Source organism: Buteo buteo, chromosome 6 (assembly GCF_964188355.1).
Source record: "Buteo buteo chromosome 6, bButBut1.hap1.1, whole genome shotgun sequence".
In the NCBI taxonomy this organism is placed as follows: domain Eukaryota; kingdom Metazoa; phylum Chordata; class Aves; order Accipitriformes; family Accipitridae; genus Buteo; species Buteo buteo.
In genome coordinates, this window is record NC_134176.1 from 41,967,073 (window position 1) to 41,990,288 (window position 23,216).

The following is a 23,216-nucleotide window of genomic DNA, read 5'->3' on the forward strand; positions in this document are numbered from 1 at the left end:
CTGGGTGAATCACATAGCTGAAGGGTACAATCATCTGTAATACCTCTCTTGGTGCTTCTACTCCATGAATGTCATTCTTGGCGGGGAAATATTCAAATCCTAGTGTTCTTGATTCCCTCCAGATGTAAAAGCTTTCCACCTGAGCAGTATCATTTGGGCAGTAAGAATTTATATTTGTAATTTATTGTGCAGTCCAAGTTAGGAAAGTGAGAGATGGCCTAGAAAAGTCATGTAACTTGGTAATCACATTAAAAATTAGTGCAACCTTCATTTCTAATTTCTTCTCCTAAATGTGAAGAAAGGAGAAGCCCTGGTATCAAAAGGTCACCCAAAATCAGGAGAGATCCGTCGCCGAGTTCGCATGCTTCAGGAGTGTTGGGAGAAGTTGAAGAGAGCTGTTGCTGCTCGTGGAAAGATGCTGGAGGACAGCCGGGACTTCCTGGAATTTCTCCAGAAGGTGGACCAGGTGGAAGCCTGGATCAGGGAGAAGGTAAATGGATTCTAGTATTTAACCTGAGCAGCACACTAGAGGCTTGCTGTTTAGCAGTGATCTTCTGATAAATGTGTCATCTTCCAGGATACTTTCTTAGGGGCTTTTGCCTGGCAGAATCATGACATGTTCTACAAACAATATGGAAGGAATGATTCAACAAATTCTAAAAATTTTATGGAGTGTTTCCGTGCCAGAGTCAGTTGGACAGCATTACCACATGTTCTTACATAAAATGCGCACGTAAAGAGATTGTGATTTTTGGTCGTTGTCTCATGTGTCTCTGTCAAGAAAGAGAAATGAAAGCAGACTAGAATGGAAGAGACTTGAAGCATTTGGCAACTGGCACTCACTCTCATTGTGTATCAAATCTGAAAGTTTCTCTTTGTAAGAGTGAAAGAAGAGCCACTTGATCCACTAAGTTTTCATTCAGAGGTCGCTTCCATCGTCAGTAATAGACTGGAGAGGGAGCTGGGACTCAGTCTCATCATTATCTAAATATCAGAAGAGACTACTTCAGAAGCTGTAGGTCAGTGATCTACAGACGCATAACAGAACTTATTGCATCAGCATAAGCATTGGGACGTGCTGTGTTCTTGTACTCTTAGCCTGAATGTTTGCCTGTCTGCTGCTTATTTCACCAGGAAGTCATGATTAATGTAGGTGATGTGGGAAATGACTATGAACACTGCCTGCAGCTCATGAAGAAGCTGAATGAGTTCCGTGGAGCAACATCAGGGGTAAGAGGTATTTTCCATGCACATTCCTTGTGTGGCTGGAAGCAGCAGTTAACTTTCCAGCCCAGCAGTATATCCAGGTAACAAATACAGTTCCAATACCCTGAGGAGGTGAAAGATCAGGGTATAGGAAGCATTGCCACTTTATAAGCCATTAAAAAGATAGAATTTTCCCTCATCGTGCCTTCTGCCTTGATGATGTCTAAACAGAGCTGTCGAGCACTCGTGACACAACCTAAAATTTTGGATTGAATTACATGTCTGGAAAGCTGGCTCTGTGAGCCTGAGTTTCTGCAGATTTCCAGTTTGGTTCATGCAGTCACAAGGTCACAGTGAGTTCTATCCAAAAGTGGATTAAAAATGGTTGTTTCAGCCATGTTTGTTTGAATCTGAAAGTTGATATAAACCTTCCATGAGCAAGCCCGTAAAAAAAAATTGACCACTTTCTTCATTTCCCTCCTTTATTTCTCCCTTCCCCTTCTCCTGAGGAACAGTCAAGTTTCTCACATTCCTTTATCCAAATGAAGCCCATATATTTGGGGGCCTTTGTTTATAGAGCACATGTGTTTATTCATAAATCATAATGTTAATAATCAGACATTTAGTAAAATAAAGGAGTGGTTTACACTTTGCATAGCAGCCATGTGACGAGACAGCCGTACAGCTCACCTTTCTGTGCTGGGATCTCTGACCCTCTTTTGTGGTTCTGAGTCATGCCAACTGCCTCTCTTGCCTCCAGTCAGATGTGTTAACCTGGGCACCAAACCTCGGGAATTCTGGGGAACAGGCCCTGCCACAACAAGGGCCACCTTGTGATGTGCTTCAGCTCCCACCATGAGAGCTGTGTGGTCATACATGGAGGGGATGCATTTGCAGCAGCCTCTTGTTCTCTCTGTTTGCGTGAACTGCTACAGATGTGGACTAACAGGTCTGAGTGTCATGCAGGAAAGATTACTGTGCTGATTTGCTAGTCTGGAAGCTGTGAGGAAGGTCTGGAAAGAGGTGTATTAGACCTTTGTGAGTGAGGTTTACTCTAACTTTGCCTCCTAATATTCATTATCCTTTGTTTGCCTGTTACCTTGTTGCCAAGTCCTGTTATGGCAGCTCCCATTTTCTGTTTCTGTTGCCTAATAGGAGAAGGAGACAATCCACTTCTATGCAAAGTAACAGTATAGATATGCCTGACACCTGGGAGGAAACCCTGAGCTCCCCTTTGAGAGCCCAGCAGAATTTCCTGTGACAGTGCATTAGTACTGGGTGTGGGTAGAGAGCCAAAACACTCAGCTTCAGCACCAGGGAATTAGTGAAGAGTCCTTCATTGGCCCTTCAGTCCTCACCAGCTGAACTGTGAGCTAAGGGTGGCTAAGGGATGGAACACAGGCTCTGTGACAGGCTGTACCAGCTAAAAGAAGGATGTCCAAGAGGCAGAAACAACCTAGTGTCCCAGTCAGTATAAGACTCTGAACAGGAAAGTCTTTCCATACACTAAGGTAGATTTTATGTGCCATAAGAAACTCTTGGCCTTAGATACTATCAGCTTGTAGCCACTGTTCCTGTACCACTCTGAACATGACTCCTACAGAAAAAGGCTGGGACAATGATACCCTCATAGCTGATGCTTAGTTATACAGTACTTCATAGGGTAATACAAACAGAAGCAGGCTGGTCCTGGCACAGTGTAAGCATCCATCCAGTCTAGGTTTTCCCACTAGACAAATCTGAGATCAGGGGAGGGAGAGATCATCCTGCATTGATGGCTGCCAGATTTTCTACTCATATTCTGTCACATTGTGCTGCTATTATTTACCAGGAGAGGAGACTGCTGGGTTTCTGAAGCATATCTGGCTGTCTACAGGTTTCTCTTGTTTACTTTATGGCTGTGTGTAATAGTAAAGCACATATGGAAGCATGCACATCAGTATGGATGTAGCATAAATAAAATACAAATGGAGTCAATACTTCTATTAACAGTGTGCTGGCATCTTGCAGCTGTGCTTCTACTATACCAGTGATTAATGTCTCCCTGCTAAGCTTGTGATTTACTGGTCTAAGAAAAATAGAGAATGTTTTTGAATCTTGGAGCAGTGTTCAGTTTTGGCCATCTGTCATGCTCCAAAAGAACAATTATTCCACTATAGTCCAGATTATATGTGCAATGTACAAATATTATCCTTTCTGTGGTGTGTGCATGGGAAGAAAGTTGCCTTGAAGACTTAGCATACCTTTTAAAATGCAGTGATGTTGCTTTAGAAGAAAACTCAATGGCTGGGTTGTCTGGGTTTCTCAAGGCTGTAAGGATTTTAAGCCTGTTGTCCACAGTACAGAGGCACTTCTGGACAGAAGCCTATCTAGAAAAAACAGCGAGTAGGCCTAGGAGCCACAAGTCACTACCTGTTTGACAAGAGGAATAATCTGCTACACGTCAGCTGTTCCACAGCAGCCACCTATGTAACCAGCAACGGCACCTATGTTTCTTCAACAAATGAGCCCCTGCTGGAATGCATGGCTTAGAAATGGAGCTCTGAGGGTTATCATCTAGACCTAGATCATTGTTGTATCTACAGTCATTAATGTTCTTTCTTGCCTTTACTGTCTTCTCATCAGGGACTGGTAACACTAGCAGTTATAGTAGAGCAAACCCCATGTGTCTGAAACGCTTGGCAGTGAGTTAAAACCCTTGCTTGTTGCTGTTATTGTTGTTTTTCATGTCTCAGCGGAAAACTCAGTCACAAGCATTTCAAACACATACCTTTGTTCCTTTTCTCACTTTACAGGAGACAACAGTGGATGATGCTCACATCAGGGCTATCAATGCCCTGGCCATGAAACTGGAGAGACAGAACAAGGAAGAAACAAAGACAATATATGAGCGCCGGAAGCAGCTCAATGAGAAGTGAGTATGCTTTTAAAGCTTCTGTGTAAAGCAAAAACAAGAAGCAAAGATTAGATGTCTTGGGTTGGGATAATGGGAGGAATTACGACATATATTTTCTTCTTTAACATCATGACTACAAAACATCAGACATTGGATTTGCCTTTCAAGACTCTCAGAGCAGTTAGCCACAAGGATTACTAGCACAGCAGGGCCGAAGTCATGTTTCTAGCCTTGGAGGCAAATATGCTGTTTCACAGCACTTTACACACTAGATCCATGAAGCTAAGACACTTCCATCTGTTCATATAGTTGTCCTGGTGAAGTGCATATTGCTTTTGCTACTTCACAGCCCACTAGCTAAGAATCAAAAGCATGAAGATAGGGATTGTAAGGTTATTCAGAGTTTAAGGAAACCGGATCAGTACTTTTTAGCTTTTAACCCCCATGCCATCCTGAAAACTTGGAATAAATATAAACACATAGTCCTGTCAGGCTAATGCTTTCTCTCTGTGATGTGTTCCCTATTGTGGGGAGTTGGGGATCAATACATAAAGTAGTTCAGAAATCCTGTCTTTACTTAGATCTGAGAATCATGAAACTCAGTTGTGGATATCCTCACCTCTGAAATACACCTCTAAAATATTCTTTTCAATATAAGGTGGAACAGTTTCCATGGTAACCTGAATGCATACAGGAAGAAGTTAGAGGGAGCCCTAGAGACTCATGCCTTAATCAGAGAAATTGATGACATCACAGAGAGAATTACTGAGAAGGTGAGTTCTCAGATTTTGATTAATTAAAGTGGGAATATGTTCTATTTTGCCAACAATGATAAACCCAGGCATTCCCATTGCTAGAGAGATACTGAGTATCCAGCAGTGACCTTTGATAGTTGCCTGTATATCAAGTTTGTAGGAAGGCTGAAATGTCATTAAACATTTTACAGATTACCAATTCTAAGGCATTCGTGGTTAAAAAGGTACATTTGAAATGTACTGTAAGAAATTACAGATTAGAGTCTGCAGTAAAAGGGGATGCTGTCTTTACCTAATAAGAAGTTACAGAGAAGATGAATCTGGACTCTTCTTGGAGGTTAATAGTGAAACGGTGGGAGTCAGTGGGTACAAGTTGCAACCAGAGAAGTTCCAAATATGTGTAAAGTGAAAAAAATCACAGTGAGAGTGATCAAACACTGGAACAGGTTACCCAGAGAGACTGTGGATTCTCTGTCCTTGGAAACATTCAGATCTCAACTAGATCAGACAGAGAAATCTGATCTAACGTGGCCCTGTTTTGGGCAGGGGTTGGACTAGATGATGTTCAGAGGTCCCTTCCAATCTAAATTATTCTGTGATTTTATGATTCTAATTAATGGTCTGTAGTCAAATAGTATTGCTTATGAAATAGTCCTTTTAGTATTGGGTGACTAGTTGCTATATCCAAAGTAGTCATCCATGGTTTCTTCCACAGTCAGTAGAAAGAAGCAGGTATTTCTAGAGCCCAGTGCATCTGACCTATTTTAGATGTCATCTTGAGGATGAGATAAATCATGCTCCAGCGGTGACTCCTTCTTTCCACTCACTAACTGTAAGGAGAATTAGACAAGTAATTAAGCTGCAGCATCTTTACATTTGTAGACATCTCCATATGGTCTAGTTAATCCTTCCACAAGAAAGGAACACAGCAAAATGCAGTAAGTAGGATACAAATCTAAGAAGCTAAGGGACTGGTGTCTATTTTTTGCTGTGTTACTGACACGAGCGTCCATCTCCTTCAGACAGTGCTGAGCGAAGTTGGTTCTGAATACCAAAAGTCAGTTAGCTGATCTACCATAGAGCTTTTTCTGAATTACCTACTTAGCTTGAATATAGCAGCTTCTAGTGTTCAGAATTCAAAGTTAGTCCCTTTAACACTAGCTTACATATTTCTCCCTGCTATGCAATGCAGACATATTAAATATCCAACTTTGAAAATTTGTATAAAAATCTTATTCATTCAGAAAATGGAGGTAAAAATGCCTATCCTGTATTATAATTTTGAGATTAATAGAAGAAAAAGGCTACATAAAAACTAATTATTTCATCCACATAACTAATGATATTAATTTAATTATAAGTTAGTAGGCAGATACATAGTGGTACTACTTAAGGTTACAAGGCTGTTGGTTTGAAAATTTTATAGCAACTTTTACAAATGTATTCCTTCATTGTATGGGATTTCATTTCTGGTAGGATTCTGAGGGTCAATTTTATTTTCCATATTTTTGTAAAACACACTTGAAAACTTCTGTGCCACAATTTAATGGGAAATATTTGGCTGTTTGGAATATGGAAAAAAGGGGAAAAGAAAGATTGAGAAATGCAAGGAAAGCATTGCTTGCTTTGTTTTATATGTGAATGGCCGGAGACACCTTAGGTAGGATAGCGACTGTTCAAAGAGTTGTAAATTCTTGTTCCATCTCTGTAAGGAGTGCAGACAAGGTGCCCTGTTGATTTTTAAAAAGACAATAAGAACATTCACATGGCAATACGAAGAAGTGAAGGAGGAGACTATTTGAAAAAATTAAGTTATGATCCTTTTGCTTTTCGTCATCTTCACCATTTGCACATCCTACTGCCCCCTCCAGAGTGTACTGATACAAGCACTGGATTTTGGGAAAGATGTGGGAAGTGTGGAAAACCTGATTCGAAGGCATGAAGAGATGGAGAGAGAAATCAGTGTTATTAAGTCCAAAATGGAGGTAAGAAATGGGGAAATACAGAGGATACTGTTCATTTTTGCGCCTTGGAAACATGGTGCAAAGTTCAGCGTGACTCTTCAGCTTCATTAGTATGAATTGCACTGCAATGCAAATGCAGCATGGATTTCTTCTCAGTAAAATACTGCACTGCTTAAACCTACTTCATTATATCAAATGTTATTCTTCCTGATGCACCAAATCTAAGAAGAGAAGTCACTTTTTAACATGTTAACTGATTTTCTGGACCTCACCTACAAGCCAAATTAGGCTGTCCTATTTATATCTTTTGGAAAGTGTGGAATCCTAATTTAACTCTCCGTCTTTCCCCCACTTTCTGTGCTGACTTGAACCAAAATCATTACTTTAGTTCTGTTTAGAACTAAAATGCAAAACCCACAGTGTGTGTAGTTTTCTGACATAGACATCAAAACCAGGAATCTTATGTTATAATTGCCTGCCTGATCAGCTCTGGCTTTTGTAAAATGGCCAATTCGCATCATTGAGGACTAATCTTGAGCATTAAATATGGGTCTGAGCTCCAATATAATGGCATTTTTTTAATAAAAAGAAATGGTTTCAGCTGAACTGCAGTAGTAGAAATCCTATGACAACTTCTCACCCTTTTCACTGTTGGCCAGTGTTAAGCCTTTTCATAGAGAAAACATTTTTGCAAACTTTCTCTAAACTTTTTCTTCACAACAGTATGCAAATGGTGACAATATGTGTGATACATTCACACATTGTAACTTTTTTAGCTAATTCTCGTATGAAACATGAGTGATTACTAGTTAGCATTCCACAGATCAATCACATTAGCAAAGCTGTATGGGGAACTGCTGCATGGAAACAGAAAGATGAGCAAGGTTTGGTTTGGGGTTTTTTTTTTTGATGTTACCACAAATACCATGTACAAAGTATAATATCTGTACTTTCCTTATGGATTAAAACCAGACTGGCATATTGTCCTTTCTGCATAATTAAAATTCTTGATTTTCATCAATTTGATGGAGTTTTACAAGAAAGATACCAACTTTAAACCTGGGTTGGTGAGTGTTCATTACTGTTTATCAGACTGTCTTAAAGAAAACGGCATCAACCGGAAGTTTGCACTGAAAGTAGTGTTTTGATGCTGCTGCTAGCTGAAATAGATACAAACGATTTTTGAGTCTTCTGCTGAATGGCAAATCTGGTTGCTTCTGTATACTGCCATATTTTCATGGCTTTTGTCACCTGTCTTAGTTTTAAGCTAATAGAGGTTACAATTAGCGTTTCAATTTCCTGTATGTTTGTCCCTATTCAGCATAACCACTTTCTTAATTGTAAATTAACTTTTGTGCATGTGAAGCAACAGACACACCTCTTTCTTCACGTGGATGATGGGTCACAAATGCACATGTATTTTTTGTGCATATAACAAGTCCCTTTGTATATTTTGTTATTGTAATTTAAGTCCCTGCTTTTGAAAACTAGAATGTTAAAATGAACTACTTTTCCTGAAAGGCAAACTCAGGAATGAATATAAACATTTGGCATAAATTCGCCCCACTATAAATCTCTTTCCAGCCATTGGAATTGGAATCTTTCCGCCTTTCCACAAGGAATCCATCCATAAATGACAAACTGACTATGAAGCAACAGGAGATGAAAAACAACTGGCTACGACTCCAGGGACAGGCCAAACAAAGGTAAAGACTTCTAGTGGTCTGAATATCTCTCAGTGGGAGCAAAGCTGCTCCCTGGGGTCTCAAATCTACTTGCCAGGGGCCTTTTGAAAGTTTTTGAGCATCCTTTACAAAGTTTATATAGGCAGCTAAGACACCTGCATTGCAACAAGTGTGGCTTGGTACAAGCAAAGTTCCACTGATATGACTTTGGGAAAACTCATACAATGAGTTTGTGTTTATTTCATATTTTATAGTTTATCCCACTAAATAATGTTACTAAAATGCCTCCAGATTACCAAATTAAATCTGTCATGAAACCTTTGTGAAAGACTTATTTTTGGACAGTTCTAGATGATTTTTTTTTCTTGAATCTTTCCAAAACAAGAAAGGCTTAGGCCTAAGCTGTAATCATTGCTGCAAGCAACACCTGTGAAGGCTTTTTTACCTTTCTTTTCCTAATGAGCTGATGTAGAAAACAAGGTAAGCATGTTGTCTTCAAGGCAGTGTGCATCTTCTGTGACTTTGGTTTAACATGAGGACTGTTTAGGAACTGTAAGGGAAAGCTAGGAGGCTTGAATTCACTTCATTTGGCTTCTCCTAGGATACTTTCCTCTGCAAATGGGGAGGGAGAGGCAACTAGATATTGTGTTGGATAATGCTGAACTGCAAATTGTGTGGCAGGAAGGAGAAGCTGGCAGCCTCGTATCAGTTGCAGAAGTTTAACTTGGAGATGAAGGAGATGCTAGATTGGATCCAAAACATCAGAGGTGTAATGGAAGCTGGGAGGCTTCCTAAAAGCGCAAATGAAGCGGAAAGCATGATTGAGGAGCATCAGGAGAGAAAGGCAAGTATCATCATTCCTGCCAATTGAACGTACTGGGAATCTTTCCCAGGGAATTAATTGCTGCAGACACAGCAGAATTTTGTTGCATGCGTCTGTCAATAACATGGTGAAAAGACTGTTTTCAATAACAGGCTATGGACAGAAGTCACCTACGTATTGACAGAACTCTATCCCATGAGCTGTTTGGCAGCTCATGTCTCTGCAAAAATTTTCAGAAAACCCCATTAGGTCTCACCTGTACTGCTGTTCAACACTGTAGATAAAAAGCTGGTTCAGTATCAAAACATGCTCACTGCCAATCTCTCTATTCAGATTGCCAAAAAGTTAATGCCAGTTAATTCTAGCTTTGAGTTAGATTTTGTCATGCAAACTCCATTTGCCTGAAAGGAAAATAAAAACAGCAGTTTGTCTCACACAGGGCAGTAAATGACCATTGTTCAGTACTACACATACAGTTCTGAAACTCTTCATATCCCAGTACTAATTACCACACAATCTTTTGGTGGCTAATTTGGCTAATATTTTTGGTGGATTTTCTAAAAGGAGTGATGTTGTTAATGAACCTGAGAAAAAAGTTACATTTTACTTTTTCCCAAGTGTCATAGCTATCTTTCAGCTGTTGTGTTACCTTTTCTTTGTAGTTATGTTACTAAAAATCATGTTCCCAGAATCATGACTAATATCCAGTGCTTTGTGGGTACCACTATTAGCATGAATAGTTTGTAGATTCTGATTAATTTTCTAGACTTGAATTTAGTATGAAGTACCTGAAGTCCCCTCCTTTTTCAGAGTCTTCCATTTTAACAATGCTCTCTCATGTCACAGACTTAACAATGTTTTTTTCTAATAATTTTTTGTCACAGTAGAAATACCCCAAACTACTGATGTAGCGTACTCCAAATTTAGATGGTAGCAAGATCTAAGTCTTTAATATCTGTTAGTAAAGGAATCCAAAAGGCTCTAAGGAGATAGTCACACAGGAAAGGAGGAATCCAGGCATTATGTTCTTTTGTACCGAGTTGACTAAACTAAAAATATAGACAAGACAAGAAAAACAGAGGGGGTTTTTTTCATTCAGCTCAGTGGCTCAAACCAAAGTCCTTAGGAGATACTAGAGTTGAACACAAGGTGCTAATCTGAATTAAAATATAGAATGGCTATCTTACAGCTGTGTTATCTATGATGGGACAAAACCACTCCCCCAAAAAGCCCTAAAAACAGCAGTTCTAATTTCAGACATTTAATAGTACATGCCATAGTTTTTAAGGTGGTTTATATGTTAATAAATGGTATTATTTTAGCACATGGTTATATTTATTTTCAAATTGTTTACATTAGGAATTCCACATTCAGTTTACAGCGGTCATAGTTGCTTGTAATATTTTCACCTTCAGGATTCAGTATATAGGTATAACTCACTTCTCAGATCAAGTGAAAAAGTTAAATGTATTTCATTTTAACACCACAAAATAAAGTAAAACCTTGTCTTTATTGTAATAATCTGATGCCAACTTATTTGGCAGGGGAGGAAAAATTCTAGGCACTATTTCTCATAAGAACCACCTTTATGGGAAGATTGGGGGGGATATGGTATTATGGATGTTCAGAACTGTGTTCATTTATATCTAAGCATTTTCTAATCTGTTTCTATTTTAATCCCAGTTTTGATTTGTAAGAGACCAGTTGTTATTAGAGCAATAAAGTCATTTATTGTCCACATTTATTTTCTTTTATGCAATTCTATGCTCTTTCAGTAACTTATCTCAAAGATGAATGATTTTCCATACAAATATCAGTGTTGGAAAGTTACAGCCCATATTCTTCCCCTTAAGGCTTGTATTCTGAATAACTGGCGTTCTGTAAACCCTTGACATCAACCTTAGTGATATATTTTAGGAGGAGATTGAAGCACGAGTGGAAAGAATCAACTCTCTCAGTAACTGTGGTCAAGAACTTGCCAATTCTGGTCACTATGCAACTCCTGAGATTCACCAGTCCCTCTCGAGACTACAGCAAGCCTGGTCTGAATTGATCCAAGCATGGCAGGAGCAATATATAAAATTGTTTCAGGCACAACATTTACAGGTGAGTAGAAAAACATTCAACAAAGAATGTACATACCACTGACGACTTTCCTCGGTATAAACAGCAAATTTCTAAGATGGTATAATGGAAGATATGCTAATAATACCCAGTGTTTAATGTATATTTCACCAGTTCCCAGAAGGCATGATGAGGGCCAAGCACATTCAGTGGTGACAGGACTTTTTAGAAATTGTACCTTTACAAATCAAAGAAATTTCTGTGGAATATATGCTCATATGTTTTTCAAAGGCTGTAAAACTTAGCAAAATTTGGTCAAACTCTCAGGCAACTGGCAAAAGGCACATACTTAAAATGGAAAATCACTACTCTACCAAATTCTATAACCTCCCCCCAAAAAAACATGGAAGCAGGCAAGTATTTAAAAAAAAAAAAAAGATCTGAAGAAAAATTCAGCACGGACAGAAAACTGTATTTTTCCCTGGCTTTTTTTTCTAAGAAAAGAACTCTTTTGGCTGCAGTTTTCCAGAAATACTTCCCTGTAACAGTCATCTCACTTACAAAATTTCTGCTCAAATAGCTTATTGGCAACAGTTAGATATAACTGAAATGGGGATTTTACAATGGGGAATGTCAAGTACCTTAAATAACAGCTGGTGCTACTAGTCCCATCTAAAAAGCTTCATACATATATAAGAGCTTAAACCATATGGTAAGGGCTACTTTCATGCTTCTTTATGTATTACATTCTACTTATTTCAGGTCATGTTACCTTCCTTTTTATTGGCCAGTTACCTTACACAGCACTCTTTACAGTATTAGCAAACAAGCTACAAGTACTTGTATTGTACCCTATGTCTTAGACAAAAAGAAATAATCATATTAAAAAGGAGAAAGTTACAGTAATAATTGTTACGCATGTGGGTTTTGTAGGATCTAATGCTTATTGCCATCTAGTGCTACGCAGTTAATTTTTTGAATAGCTCTGGAAGTTTGTTTTTTATAGCATACTCTACCAAAGTCAGGTTTGCCTCTGTTTTACACTGTGTTTATGACTGCTTTTTTTCCCTATACAGAAATTCTATGGCTATGTGGAGCAGACTGAGAGCTGGCTCAGCAGCAAAGAGGCTTTCCTAGCTAATGAGGACTTAGGGGTAGGTGCTCCAAGAAATTACAATTTTCTCTGCAATCAGTCTGGAGAAAAGGGAGCTGCGAAGTATGATGATGTGCTCTGAACCTTCCTGTGATATTTCTCCTTCTGAAGTTACTGCTCCGTCTTGTTGACGGTTTAAGATCAGGTTTCTTTCCTTGATACTTTACACAGGATAGGATTTTCAGTCCCAAGAGTAACGAAACAGTCCAACTACTCTGATTATAGCAGGAAAATGAGAATGCATCTCTAACTGGTCATATCTGACCCAAATACATTTGCCAGCAGTGTGCAAGTCATCACTGCTGTCACTGCTGACACACCCACTCTAGCTTTAAGTTGCCTACCTCAGGTACCAGTAACACTACAATAACTGAAACTGCAGGTTGATGCGTGTGTTGCAAAAGCTATGCAGGATGCTGGATATACATTCTGATGCTTAGCTTACCCTGCACCTCATATAGGTAGTGCTACCAAATTAGTTGTCTCTACAGGAACTACAATTACATCTCAGAGTTCAATGTAGACATAATTGGTACAAATGGTATGAAAAACATATAATGCTAGTGGCTGGTATCTGTCTCTGTAATTTTCAGCCTGGAGGTGTGTATTTACAGTCCCTCCATTGAATTATATGAGCCTTAGAAGGAGCCACCCATTTTCCAGTCATATTTAGCTCAGCAGTACAGAAAATGCTCTGTAAGTACTTTCCCTTCCAATGACTCATGTAAGCACCCAGAAGTTCAGATTTTTTTATGACCCGTTTTATGCCAGCTTTATCACTTCCTTTAGAATAGTGGGAAAGCAGTGTTTATTGCGGTAACAACATTTTGCCACTGATTCTAAAATTAAAAGTGCAGAGGGGTGCTGAAAAGAGAACTCCGAGTCATTAAGCTTGGGATTCACAAATGTTAGAAGAAGTCAAATTCCATGTTTCTCTCCAGATTAACTGTAATGTCAGACTCCAGTCCTCAGATTCAAATCTGGATCTGAGCTCTTACAAATTCTATGGGTTGAAACTGAGGCTCTAAGTTTAATCTCTTTCTGCGACATATTTGTTCACTTAACTCTGATCTCAGTTTGGCATCCCGCATTTGCTTCCAAAATAGCATCTGTCTATTGATTTATGATTAGGAGCTGATGCTTTAACTCTTGAGAAGTGATATGTTCTATGCAGCACAACAATATGCAGGAGAAGCTAAGCACCCAGCAGTTAATTCAGGTTTGACCCTGAAATAATGGCCTCAGACGATGCATAGAACATTATTTAGGCCCCAAATCTCAGAATCAATGCCAATAAATTTCAAAGACCTATAAATTTTCTTGACAGATTTCAAATGTGGGGTAAATGCCATTTAGCTTCTGGATTATCAGTGTTGTGGATGGAAAAACTCTGACTGAAAGCAACTTCCCTTTGTTGAATTCTATCCAGGACTCACTGTCCAGTGTGGAGAGCCTACAGTGGAAACACACACAGTTTGAAAAAGCCCTGGAAGCTCAGATGGAGAAAATTGATGAGATGGCTTCATTTGCTCAGCAGCTAATGCAGAACAAGCATTATGACTCGGACAACATCACCAACAGATGCCAGGCTGTTCTGAGGAGGTGAAGTCAAACCCTTCCCATGTCAGTCACCCATCTCTTTTGCAATGAGACTCTCCCCATGTGACTAATATCTTTAAATGATTTAAGAGAACCATAAACTGGTTTGCATTTACTCAGCTTTGCACTTTGCACTGTGATCTTGCCAAACGGGCCTGAGTCTAGTCAATATTTCATTAGGAGGTTTCCAAAATACAGTTAAGTGGAGGGGGAGCAGGATTCAGAAAAAGGCAGTTTTCCTGTAATTCTGTATTCTGGCCTGGCCTGAGGGACAGTGCTGCAAATAAAATGCAGAGGCTTGCTGTACCATTAAGTACTTCATTATCATTAAATAACATCAAAAAAGGTCATTTGCTACACAACTGCTTTTTCACTGCTCTAATGGGGTTGATCTTAAAGCCCTGCTCAAATTATCTATTAGGGCATTTGCAATTTTTCTGATCAGACCTTGCCCTTTAATGTGAATTACTTTATTTCTCCTAGCACATTGCATATCGTTCATCTTAAATGCAGACAGTAGAAGCAGTTGTGTTCAGTGCCACATGGACATCTTTTCGTGGTAGATGAAAAGATATATGTAAAATTTATGAAGAGAGATTGGGGATCCCCTACAATTAAAGTGAACATTAGTTTATTAATATGATCAAACTATCTCATGACTGCACGAACATGAATAAAGTGCTGCAGGTCCACATTTGGAAAAAAGATGAAAGGATGGTGCAGTTTTGGTTTACCAGTGACAAATACCATCATACTCACAGGCTTTCCATGTAAGAAACATGCTGTGTTTATGTTCTCTTGTACCCTTAAAGGCAATAATGGTGATTCCTAGAACAGATATATAGAGACTTTATGTGTACTTTAAACATATCTGTTTGCTAGTAATCCTTCCTATAGTGTCCTGACATCTTCTCTGACAGTCCAAATCATGGGAGGCTGCATATTATGGACATTTCTCTCCCAGAGAATGGAGGGTTAGATCACATGTGGTTTAGAGGTGAAAATCGAAAACCCTTATCCTATCTAATTCACTCTGTGGCTTTTACCTCACACATCTGTCTTCATCTCAGAAAAGAGAAACTGCTGGAGAATGCTGCTGCTCGCAGACATCTGCTAGAGGAATCAAGGCTTCTGCAGAAGTTACTGAAGAATTCCTTTGAGGTACAATTACACAAGATTCATGGTATTCCGGTTTCTTAAAACATACTGCGCTGCATAGATCTGAATCCCTGAAGGGATTTACTGTGAGAAGAATCAAGGAACTGAGTCTGGAATTAGATGATATTGGGAAAGATGAGGATAAGGGTGAAGGGATATTTTTCAGCTTTCAAGTCACAGCTTCCCTCCAGTCACAAGATGAAAGATCTACTGTGCATTGGACACCAGCAAAATCCAGAAGAAATAAAGGCATTAAAAGGGAATGTGCCACCATTTTAAAATTCATGGGAAAACACAAAAACAGTTCAGTTCTTGTGAAATACTGACAGCAGATTAGAAATAGGGAGAGAATTGCTCTTTCTCCCCCATGCACACATATGTACATACACACATGTGCCCATGCACTTTCTCACTTCATGGGGACTATCTCATAGACGCAGCCCCCTTTCCAGGTAACAGTGCTGGTAAACAGAGGTATAGGGGTGACTTCATTATGAGAGACAGGAGAGGCTTAGGGAAACAGAATCTCAGAAGGACAACTCATTTGTGTCCCCACTCACTAGTCCCATGTTTTATACATATTAGAGAAGAGCCTGGCAGGTTGGAGTTGAAGAAACACTGAAGGTTTTCTCTACTTCTGTTCTTTCCTCCCCAAAGGTGGCTGCCTGGATCAATGAGAAGAACAGCATTGCCCAGGATGATAGCTGGAAGGATCCAAGCAATCTGCAGACCAAACTGCAGAAGCACCAGACTTTCCAAGCAGAGATCATGGCCAATAGAAATCGTCTGGACTCCATCAGATCTGTGAGAGAAGCAGGGTTGATGGCAAGGGTGGTCAACTGGCATGAAAGATTCTGCAGATAGTCTGAGTTACAGTGATCTCAAACAAGCGAGGGGGGATCACTGTCCCCTCACTGACATCATTCACGTTGTCTCTGAGGGGACTGGGAAGCTTAGTCTTTTAATCCATCAAGAACTTTGTCCATCAGTTTCTTTCAACTTCTTTTTTATTGTGTAGTGTTCTATCTATATTCACTGTGAATGTAATGGAAAGAGATGGGTGCTTTCAATGAAAGACTCAATCCACTGACTTCAGGGACTTCTCTCTGGGGTGATGCCACTTTAGAGGTACATCTGTTTATTTCCAGCAGGGCACCTAGCTGATTGGATGCACAACTTCAAAAGTCAAATAAGATTTATCCAACAAAAAGGATCAAGACGAGTTTTCAAGTGTTGCATTTGCAGAGACATGCTAGTAGGAGAGATATGAGGGAAGTCTGACAAGCTTTGTCAGATACTTGGCAGAAGCTGTGATCAGATGATGAGTTTGGAAGGACAGACTGTTACATGTTTATTAACCTTATTTTCAGCACAGTGCTTACTAGCTGTATTTTGCAATAGATAACTAAGCGTTAAAGGTAGATTCCCTCCTCAGACCCACTCACATCCAGCATTGTAGAACCCTTTTCTTTCTTTCTTTTTTTTTTTTTCCAAACTTTTAAGTCCCCCGTGTGCAGACACAGCAGAGGGTGTTAAAGGGTGGAGTTACAATTCTCTCTAAACTAATCTGGTTTTAGAGTTGTTTGCATAATCTCTTTCTCACAATTTCTTGATGTCCTGTCTTTTTTGTTGGAAATAGCCTTAGTAATTGCTTTTTAGAAGAAAATTAACATCTGATGTCCTGGTATAGCATCTTTTTCTTGCTGTGCCTCCTCTTCCCTATTCCAAAATGTAGAAACAGCTCAGTTTAGCTTTCTAAACCAAATTTGGCCCCAGCTTAAGGATATACCTACAGACTCTTCTACCTGATGGAGGTCTTGCTGTGCCCCCTCTACCTGTTCTTCTGCCAACCTGTTAAGCATCTGCAGCTCAAGGTTTAGAAATGCAGATAGACTTTTATTACATAATATAGTGGTACAATGGTACATGGTTAAAAGAGGGTTTATTATCTCATACAGTGGTTCACTTGTATGAGAGACTTCTCGTTTAACATTCAAGGAAGTGAATAAAAAAGGACAGGTGGCTGGGCAATTTCAAACAGTGATCATAGAATGTGGGACATGACAGAAAAAATTGAGTGCTTGCAAACTAGGCTCCCTGCCAGCTTTTAGGCAATGTAGCTGTTGTGTAATGAAGATTCTCTTTACTCTGTCTTCTAGCATTTAAAATTATTTTAGAGGCCAGAAAAACAGGAAAATCAGTCTCTGCACTAGTTTCAATAAGTACTTTGCCTTTATCTGTTTTTTCTTTGTCTCTGCAGCCTCTATCTGTTACATCAGGAAGTGATGGCTATGGCCTGCCCTTTACAGAGCAGTGCCAGTAGACTTTATTTATGGAGACAAAAGTGATATATTCTGCTGCATTCAGCAAAGAAAGAAAACTTTGACTGTTCTCTCTGCTACAGGAAGGGGAAAAGATGCTCCGTGAGAGGCACTATGCCCCTGAAGCCATTCAGTCTAGACTACAAGAAATGGAAGAGCTATGGGAGGAACTGCTAGCAAGTTGCCAGGATAAACAGGCCAAGCTGCAGGATGCTTACAAGGTAATACAGGGATGCCAGTGGTTGGGACTTGGTGTCATTTCCAGAGATAGCATGGCTGCCTTGCTACAGGTCTCATCTACGAGTGTGTCACTGGATACAATCAGACCTGATTCCTCAAGACCATTAGAGCAAAGAAACTAATAAGTGTGGATTGATTGAATGGAATCAGCGGCAGAATTGGAGATCCCTATGAAGGGAGAAGGATTTGTAGGCTGTGATCCCTTCTGCTTTCTGCTGCTGGTTTAGATTAGGATTCCAGAGAGGGATACTGGGGGAAAATGTGTTCACTCATATATGTCAACTCTCTGCATCTGTCCCTATGGCATCTTTTCTACAACACATTGAGAAAGAAGCCCATGGCTGCTTTTTATACTTTCAGCTCCAGGCACATGACTTCTCATGACTATGAGTTTTGCATGGGCTATCAGAGACTCTATGGGTATAAAATAGAGCTCTCCTTTTAAATGGCTTCCTTTTAAGGTACTGTGTCCCTCATTTGTGTTTGTGCAACACAAGTAAGATTAGTTCTTGAAGTTCTCTGCATCTGTTGTTACGTTCACTCTGACTGAATTCTCTTCTTCATCTGGACAACCATCATATCTGGGAGAAGTTCACTGAGCAGTGGGAAGCTTCTCCATGTTTGTGTGTAATTCCTACTGAAAGTGGCCAAAATTTTTATATCATATTGTCTGTCCTAAAGGTTTGAATGACCTTTTCTTCTCCCTTGTCGTCAGGGCCTTCATTTTCAGCGAAGTGTAGAGGATATGGAGAAATGGTTGGAAGATGTGGAAAATGAGTTGAAAGCACCATATAGTAACAATGATCTGGTGGTTTTGAACAGTCATCTGAAGAAACAAGAGGAACTGGAGGAAGATATTGCTGGCCATAGGGACCGGCTGCAAGAGCTTGTGGTCACAGCTCAGCAGTTCCAGAAGGAGAAACATTTCCTTGCTGATGAACTAGAAGAGAGAGTGGATCAAGTCGTGCAGAGGTGTGTGAGTGCCTGGCCTGCCTCTTGCCATCTTTTCCCTACTTTTATCAGCCTTTTTCTTCCCTGCATATTTTTTTTTCTTTTCTTCTCTGCATCATTCTAAAAAGAACATTTTGCATTCATTCCTTATTAATCTGTGGTCCTTATTGGGTTCCCTTTAAAACCTGCAGATACAAAAGTCTACGTGATCCTCTGCAGGAGAGACGTGGGAGTCTGGAGGCAAGCAGACTTCAGTACCAGTTCTTCCGAGATGTTGATGAGGAGTTGGCCTGGGTTCGTGAGAAGCTCCCCATGGCTTCCTCCAGGGATTATGGCCAATCCCTGGCAACTGTTCAAAGTCTACAAGAAAAGCACCAGGTAAAGTCATGTGAGAACCATTGTCAGTCTTTAGAATCAAAGAGAGAACATGGAATTCAATTTGCCTCAGCCAAACTTCATCTGCTGTGCTTTGGCTAACAGGAGTCATGATGCCAGGGATTACTCTTATCCCTTTCCTATAATAATGACACTTTTTGAAGGATATGTCCATGACTTGGCAACATGTGGGATTCCATGCTGCTTATCATTGCAGTGATGTAGGTACCACACCATATGCTTTTCTGCAGACACATTGGCTCTTTCTGTGAACTGAGTTTGAAACCTGGCCTTTGCAGTACAAAATAGATTTTACAAAATGTTGTGCATGCTGTCATAGCTTCCTTGGGCAACAGATGCCCTAACAAATATACTTTGAAACTCAATAAGTACACCCAAGCAAGCTCATTGCTCAGATGTCTCAGGATGAGCTCTCAGGAAAACATCTTTCCCCAAAACTCTTTCTACTCTGGAGGGAGGGAGTTAACAGGATAGTATGATGATCCTTATCCGACCTTCATTCCAGTGGTAGCTTTCAAGATAGCTGTTGAATTGTTTCACAAGGTTCAGATGGGCCATCAAAGAAAGCAGTGCCTGGAACACTGTCATCTCAAATACCAATAAAACAGCAGCTGCCTTCCTAATTGTTTTTTAATAAGTAGCAAACACACGGTGGAAGAAAAAAAAAAAAACCTGCTAAAAGTTTCCAGCTATTGGTATTTAATGTTAGCAAATGACAGCCCATTTAAGTTCCAGGTCAAGTGCCTCTGGGGAAAATCTATGCAATCTGCAATAGGGCTGGGAAAGACAGAAGATCTTATAAAGTGGGAGTGTGTGAGATATATATGCATACAGAGAGGGAAGGCCCAAGCATTTGGTGCAATCTGCATGTCTACAAATAAAAGTCCGAACTTACTTACAAAAAATTTAAAATGTCCCCAGGATAAAAAGTCAAGACTGCTACAGGTGACATACTAGGACAGGGATGAAGTCTCTTAAAAAGTTGATTTATCCTAGGTGTACTCACAATTTAATGAAGAATTGTAAAATGTTTTTAAATGCATCTTCCAGAATATTCCTGAGTAAGACCCATGGGTATATCCTGAATAGTTTGTACCTTCTTAGTATTCTGTGCAATTGTCTTATTGTAAAAATTCTGTATTTAAGCAAGATGCAGTTGTTGACTTTGAGATTAGACAGTAAGAACAAAAAACTTGTTTCATCATGATTAAAAGTATAAATGTTGTTATGTGTGCAATTACCCCTAAAAATTATGAGCTGATTGACATGGTAGGGAAGTAATTAAGTTCACAGAAGAAAGGAATTCCTGAGCTGAATTAATCTGAGACATTTGGGATAACTGAAGGAACAGGGGAGATACTGCTTTAGGCTACAATTATCTTTGTGTTAATTGGACAGGTCTCAAAATATTTCAGTGAACTGTGAGAATGGGAGATACAGACCATAACACCAGTGCATAATAAAATACCAATTTTTCCTGCCATTTTGCTTCTTATTCTCCTGGAAGCAGGATTAAAATATAAGCTTTGAATTCTCAATCTTTTTGTAGCTAGAGTCTCTACACTTTTTTTTTTTTAATGTTGGCTTACAGGCAAACAACTGTCAGAGGTAACATAACAGTCAAGAATTAAATATACTGTTAGTTCCACCCTCTATTGTTTGTCTTAATGAGCCAGATTTGCAAAATTTGGTCCTTGGTTTGTTACCAAAAAAGAGATTGTGCGTGAAATGTATCAACCTTAAAGAAAAAAAAAAAAAACAAAAAAAAACCCAAAAAAACCCTGTCTTGCAAAACTATATTTACACACAAATATAATATGCATACACACAGCTGCTTGGCTTGGAACAGTTTCACTCCCTTACTCGCTCCCCTTTTTTTTAAAATTCCTGTGGTTATAAATGAAGTACTGTGAATACATGTTCCTAAATGTTCAACTGCAAAGTTGTTCTTCATGCTGCTAGCTTATTATTAATAGACAGTACAAGATGTTTTATAATCTTTGCCACTGGATTCCATTCTGCTGGGGTCAGATATGGTGTCAATTTTCAACAACATAGTGGCTGTCTTGAAATTAATAGGGGGAAGTTAAAGGCAAGATTAGAATCAGAGTTCTTTTCCAGCCAAGTGTGATACTTAAGTTGAAAAAGCAGCTCCCCTCCTCAGAGAGGGTGTCTCTTCTACCTTAACTGAGCGCTGCAGTTTAACTCTGGAACTGCGTGTTTCACAGCTGTGGAAATAAACAGAACAATTGTAAAATTGTGCTCAAGGTGCTCAGGCATAGTTAGCCGTGGAATGCACATCCGCCTACAGACAAATTGACAGCATGGTCCTTGCCCACCCAGGCAAATATCATATGAGGGGGTATATGGAGGTATGCATATGGTTTTAAGATCTACCAGTCTTTAAAAATTAATTTCAAGTAAAGTCTTTGAGAACTGTTTCAGGTAGTTTTCTTCTCTCCTTGTCCTCTTGGCTGCCTGGTAGTATGTGTACCCACAGCATTTGCAATGGCTGTTATGCAAAGCTGCATCTTCTACAAAGATATTGGCAAGTGATAAATATTGATGAGCACGTAAATTGATTGTTCTTCCCTATACACATTTTAATTCAAGAAACACCATGTAATGGGGTGGAAGTGGCTATATTTCAGTGGAATTTACAGATAAGAGGTTTGTGGTTAGAACCTCTTCCCTCCACACTCTGAGGTGAATACACACCAAGGTCCAATCTTCATGGCTATATTTGATTTCTATAATCACTCCTTCACCCCAAAAAACTCCTCCACACCACTTTGAGCATTCACTCAGACTTTGCATCTCTGACACATCTTTGTGTATAGAAAACAAATTTATAATGGAGTTACATGACTACGCTATCTGGTATAAAAATCTCCATAGCTTTTATTTTTGGTCTGTCATTTTACTCTTTACTCTTTCCAGAATTTGGAGAATGAGATAAGCAGTCGGGAAGCTTTGACCAAAGCAGTGCTCAGTACAGGGCAGAAGCTGGTGAGGGGAGGCCACTCAGCCTCTCGCAAGATTATGGAGCATCTGAAGGAGCTTGAGACTTCTGTAGAAACCTTGAAGGCAGAGGCTCAAGAGAGGAGACAGCGTCTTATGCAGTCATATGAGTCCCATCTGTTCCTGAATGAGGTAAAGATGGTTCATAAGAGATTTATTTTGGTCTTTTTTTGCTTAAAAGAATCTATACCTATATTGTTGAATGGATGCAAGTGCTGAGATAGGAGCAGAATTCATACCGTCCTGATTTTTCATATCTGGTAAATATGGATGCAGTGAAGAAATAACAGTTACTTTTCCAACTAACTGCAGTGAGGGATAAACATGTAACCATAATTACTGGGTTCAGGGTACACATTTTTTTGAATAGTATCTGCTAGACTGCATTACAGGAAGGCACCTAAGCTGCTCTGTGATTTCACTGATGTGTCTCTTTGGGCACTACTGCTTTCCAGTTTTGTCTTGACCTAAATCACAGCTGCGTTCAGGCTCATTCTTGTATTTTATACAGCTACTGGAGGTGGAGGCATGGCTGGCAGAGAGGAGCTTCATTCTGGAGACCTCTGATTATGGGAAGAATGAAGAATCCACGCAAGCTTTACTTCGTAAACTTGAAGCTACCAAGTTGGACATGGATGGTTTCAGGCCCCGGATCGAGAAAGTACAGGAGACAGGTGCCAGCTTAATAAACAAAGACAGCCCAGAGAGGTAGGAAAGTGAAAACAGATTTCTGCTCCAGGTCTAACAGAAATGCCCAAAGAAGGCAAATACAGAAAAGTTCAACCTTCAGTAGCTGTTTGATGGCTCATTCAGAAATATGACTGCAAGGGACATCAATCCTTCCTTCACCAATGTCACACACACTCAACCGCCCAAAAGCTTGATGATTTTTTTAATGTTTTCATGAGACTTTTTTGTTAACAACAGGCCAATTAGTGCAGATCAGCTTCTTTGTCCATTGTCTATTCCCAGGAACTGTTACCT

The 23,216-nt window shown here is 39.6% G+C and overlaps 1 protein-coding gene across 2 annotated transcripts in view; it reads left to right on the plus strand.

Moving 5' to 3' along the window:
- Positions 1 to 23,216, plus strand: part of SPTBN5 (spectrin beta, non-erythrocytic 5) — a 109,247-nt gene that overhangs the window by 71,212 nt on the left and 14,819 nt on the right. For both annotated transcript variants that reach the window (XR_012650789.1, XM_075030667.1), the window contains exons 40-56: positions 299 to 490; positions 1,135 to 1,230; positions 4,002 to 4,120; positions 4,761 to 4,875; positions 6,729 to 6,842; positions 8,406 to 8,527; positions 9,188 to 9,350; positions 11,247 to 11,435; positions 12,470 to 12,547; positions 13,976 to 14,148; positions 15,216 to 15,306; positions 15,961 to 16,107; positions 17,708 to 17,845; positions 18,580 to 18,836; positions 19,007 to 19,193; positions 22,152 to 22,364; positions 22,744 to 22,940. Coding sequence is in view for 1 of the 2 variants with exons in the window: in XM_075030667.1 (XP_074886768.1) it covers positions 299 to 490; positions 1,135 to 1,230; positions 4,002 to 4,120; positions 4,761 to 4,875; positions 6,729 to 6,842; positions 8,406 to 8,527; positions 9,188 to 9,350; positions 11,247 to 11,435; positions 12,470 to 12,547; positions 13,976 to 14,148; positions 15,216 to 15,306; positions 15,961 to 16,107; positions 17,708 to 17,845; positions 18,580 to 18,836; positions 19,007 to 19,193; positions 22,152 to 22,364; positions 22,744 to 22,940 (2,591 nt within the window). In the remaining variant the exon portion in view is untranslated. The remainder of the gene's footprint in view (positions 1 to 298; positions 491 to 1,134; positions 1,231 to 4,001; positions 4,121 to 4,760; positions 4,876 to 6,728; positions 6,843 to 8,405; positions 8,528 to 9,187; positions 9,351 to 11,246; positions 11,436 to 12,469; positions 12,548 to 13,975; positions 14,149 to 15,215; positions 15,307 to 15,960; positions 16,108 to 17,707; positions 17,846 to 18,579; positions 18,837 to 19,006; positions 19,194 to 22,151; positions 22,365 to 22,743; positions 22,941 to 23,216) is intronic.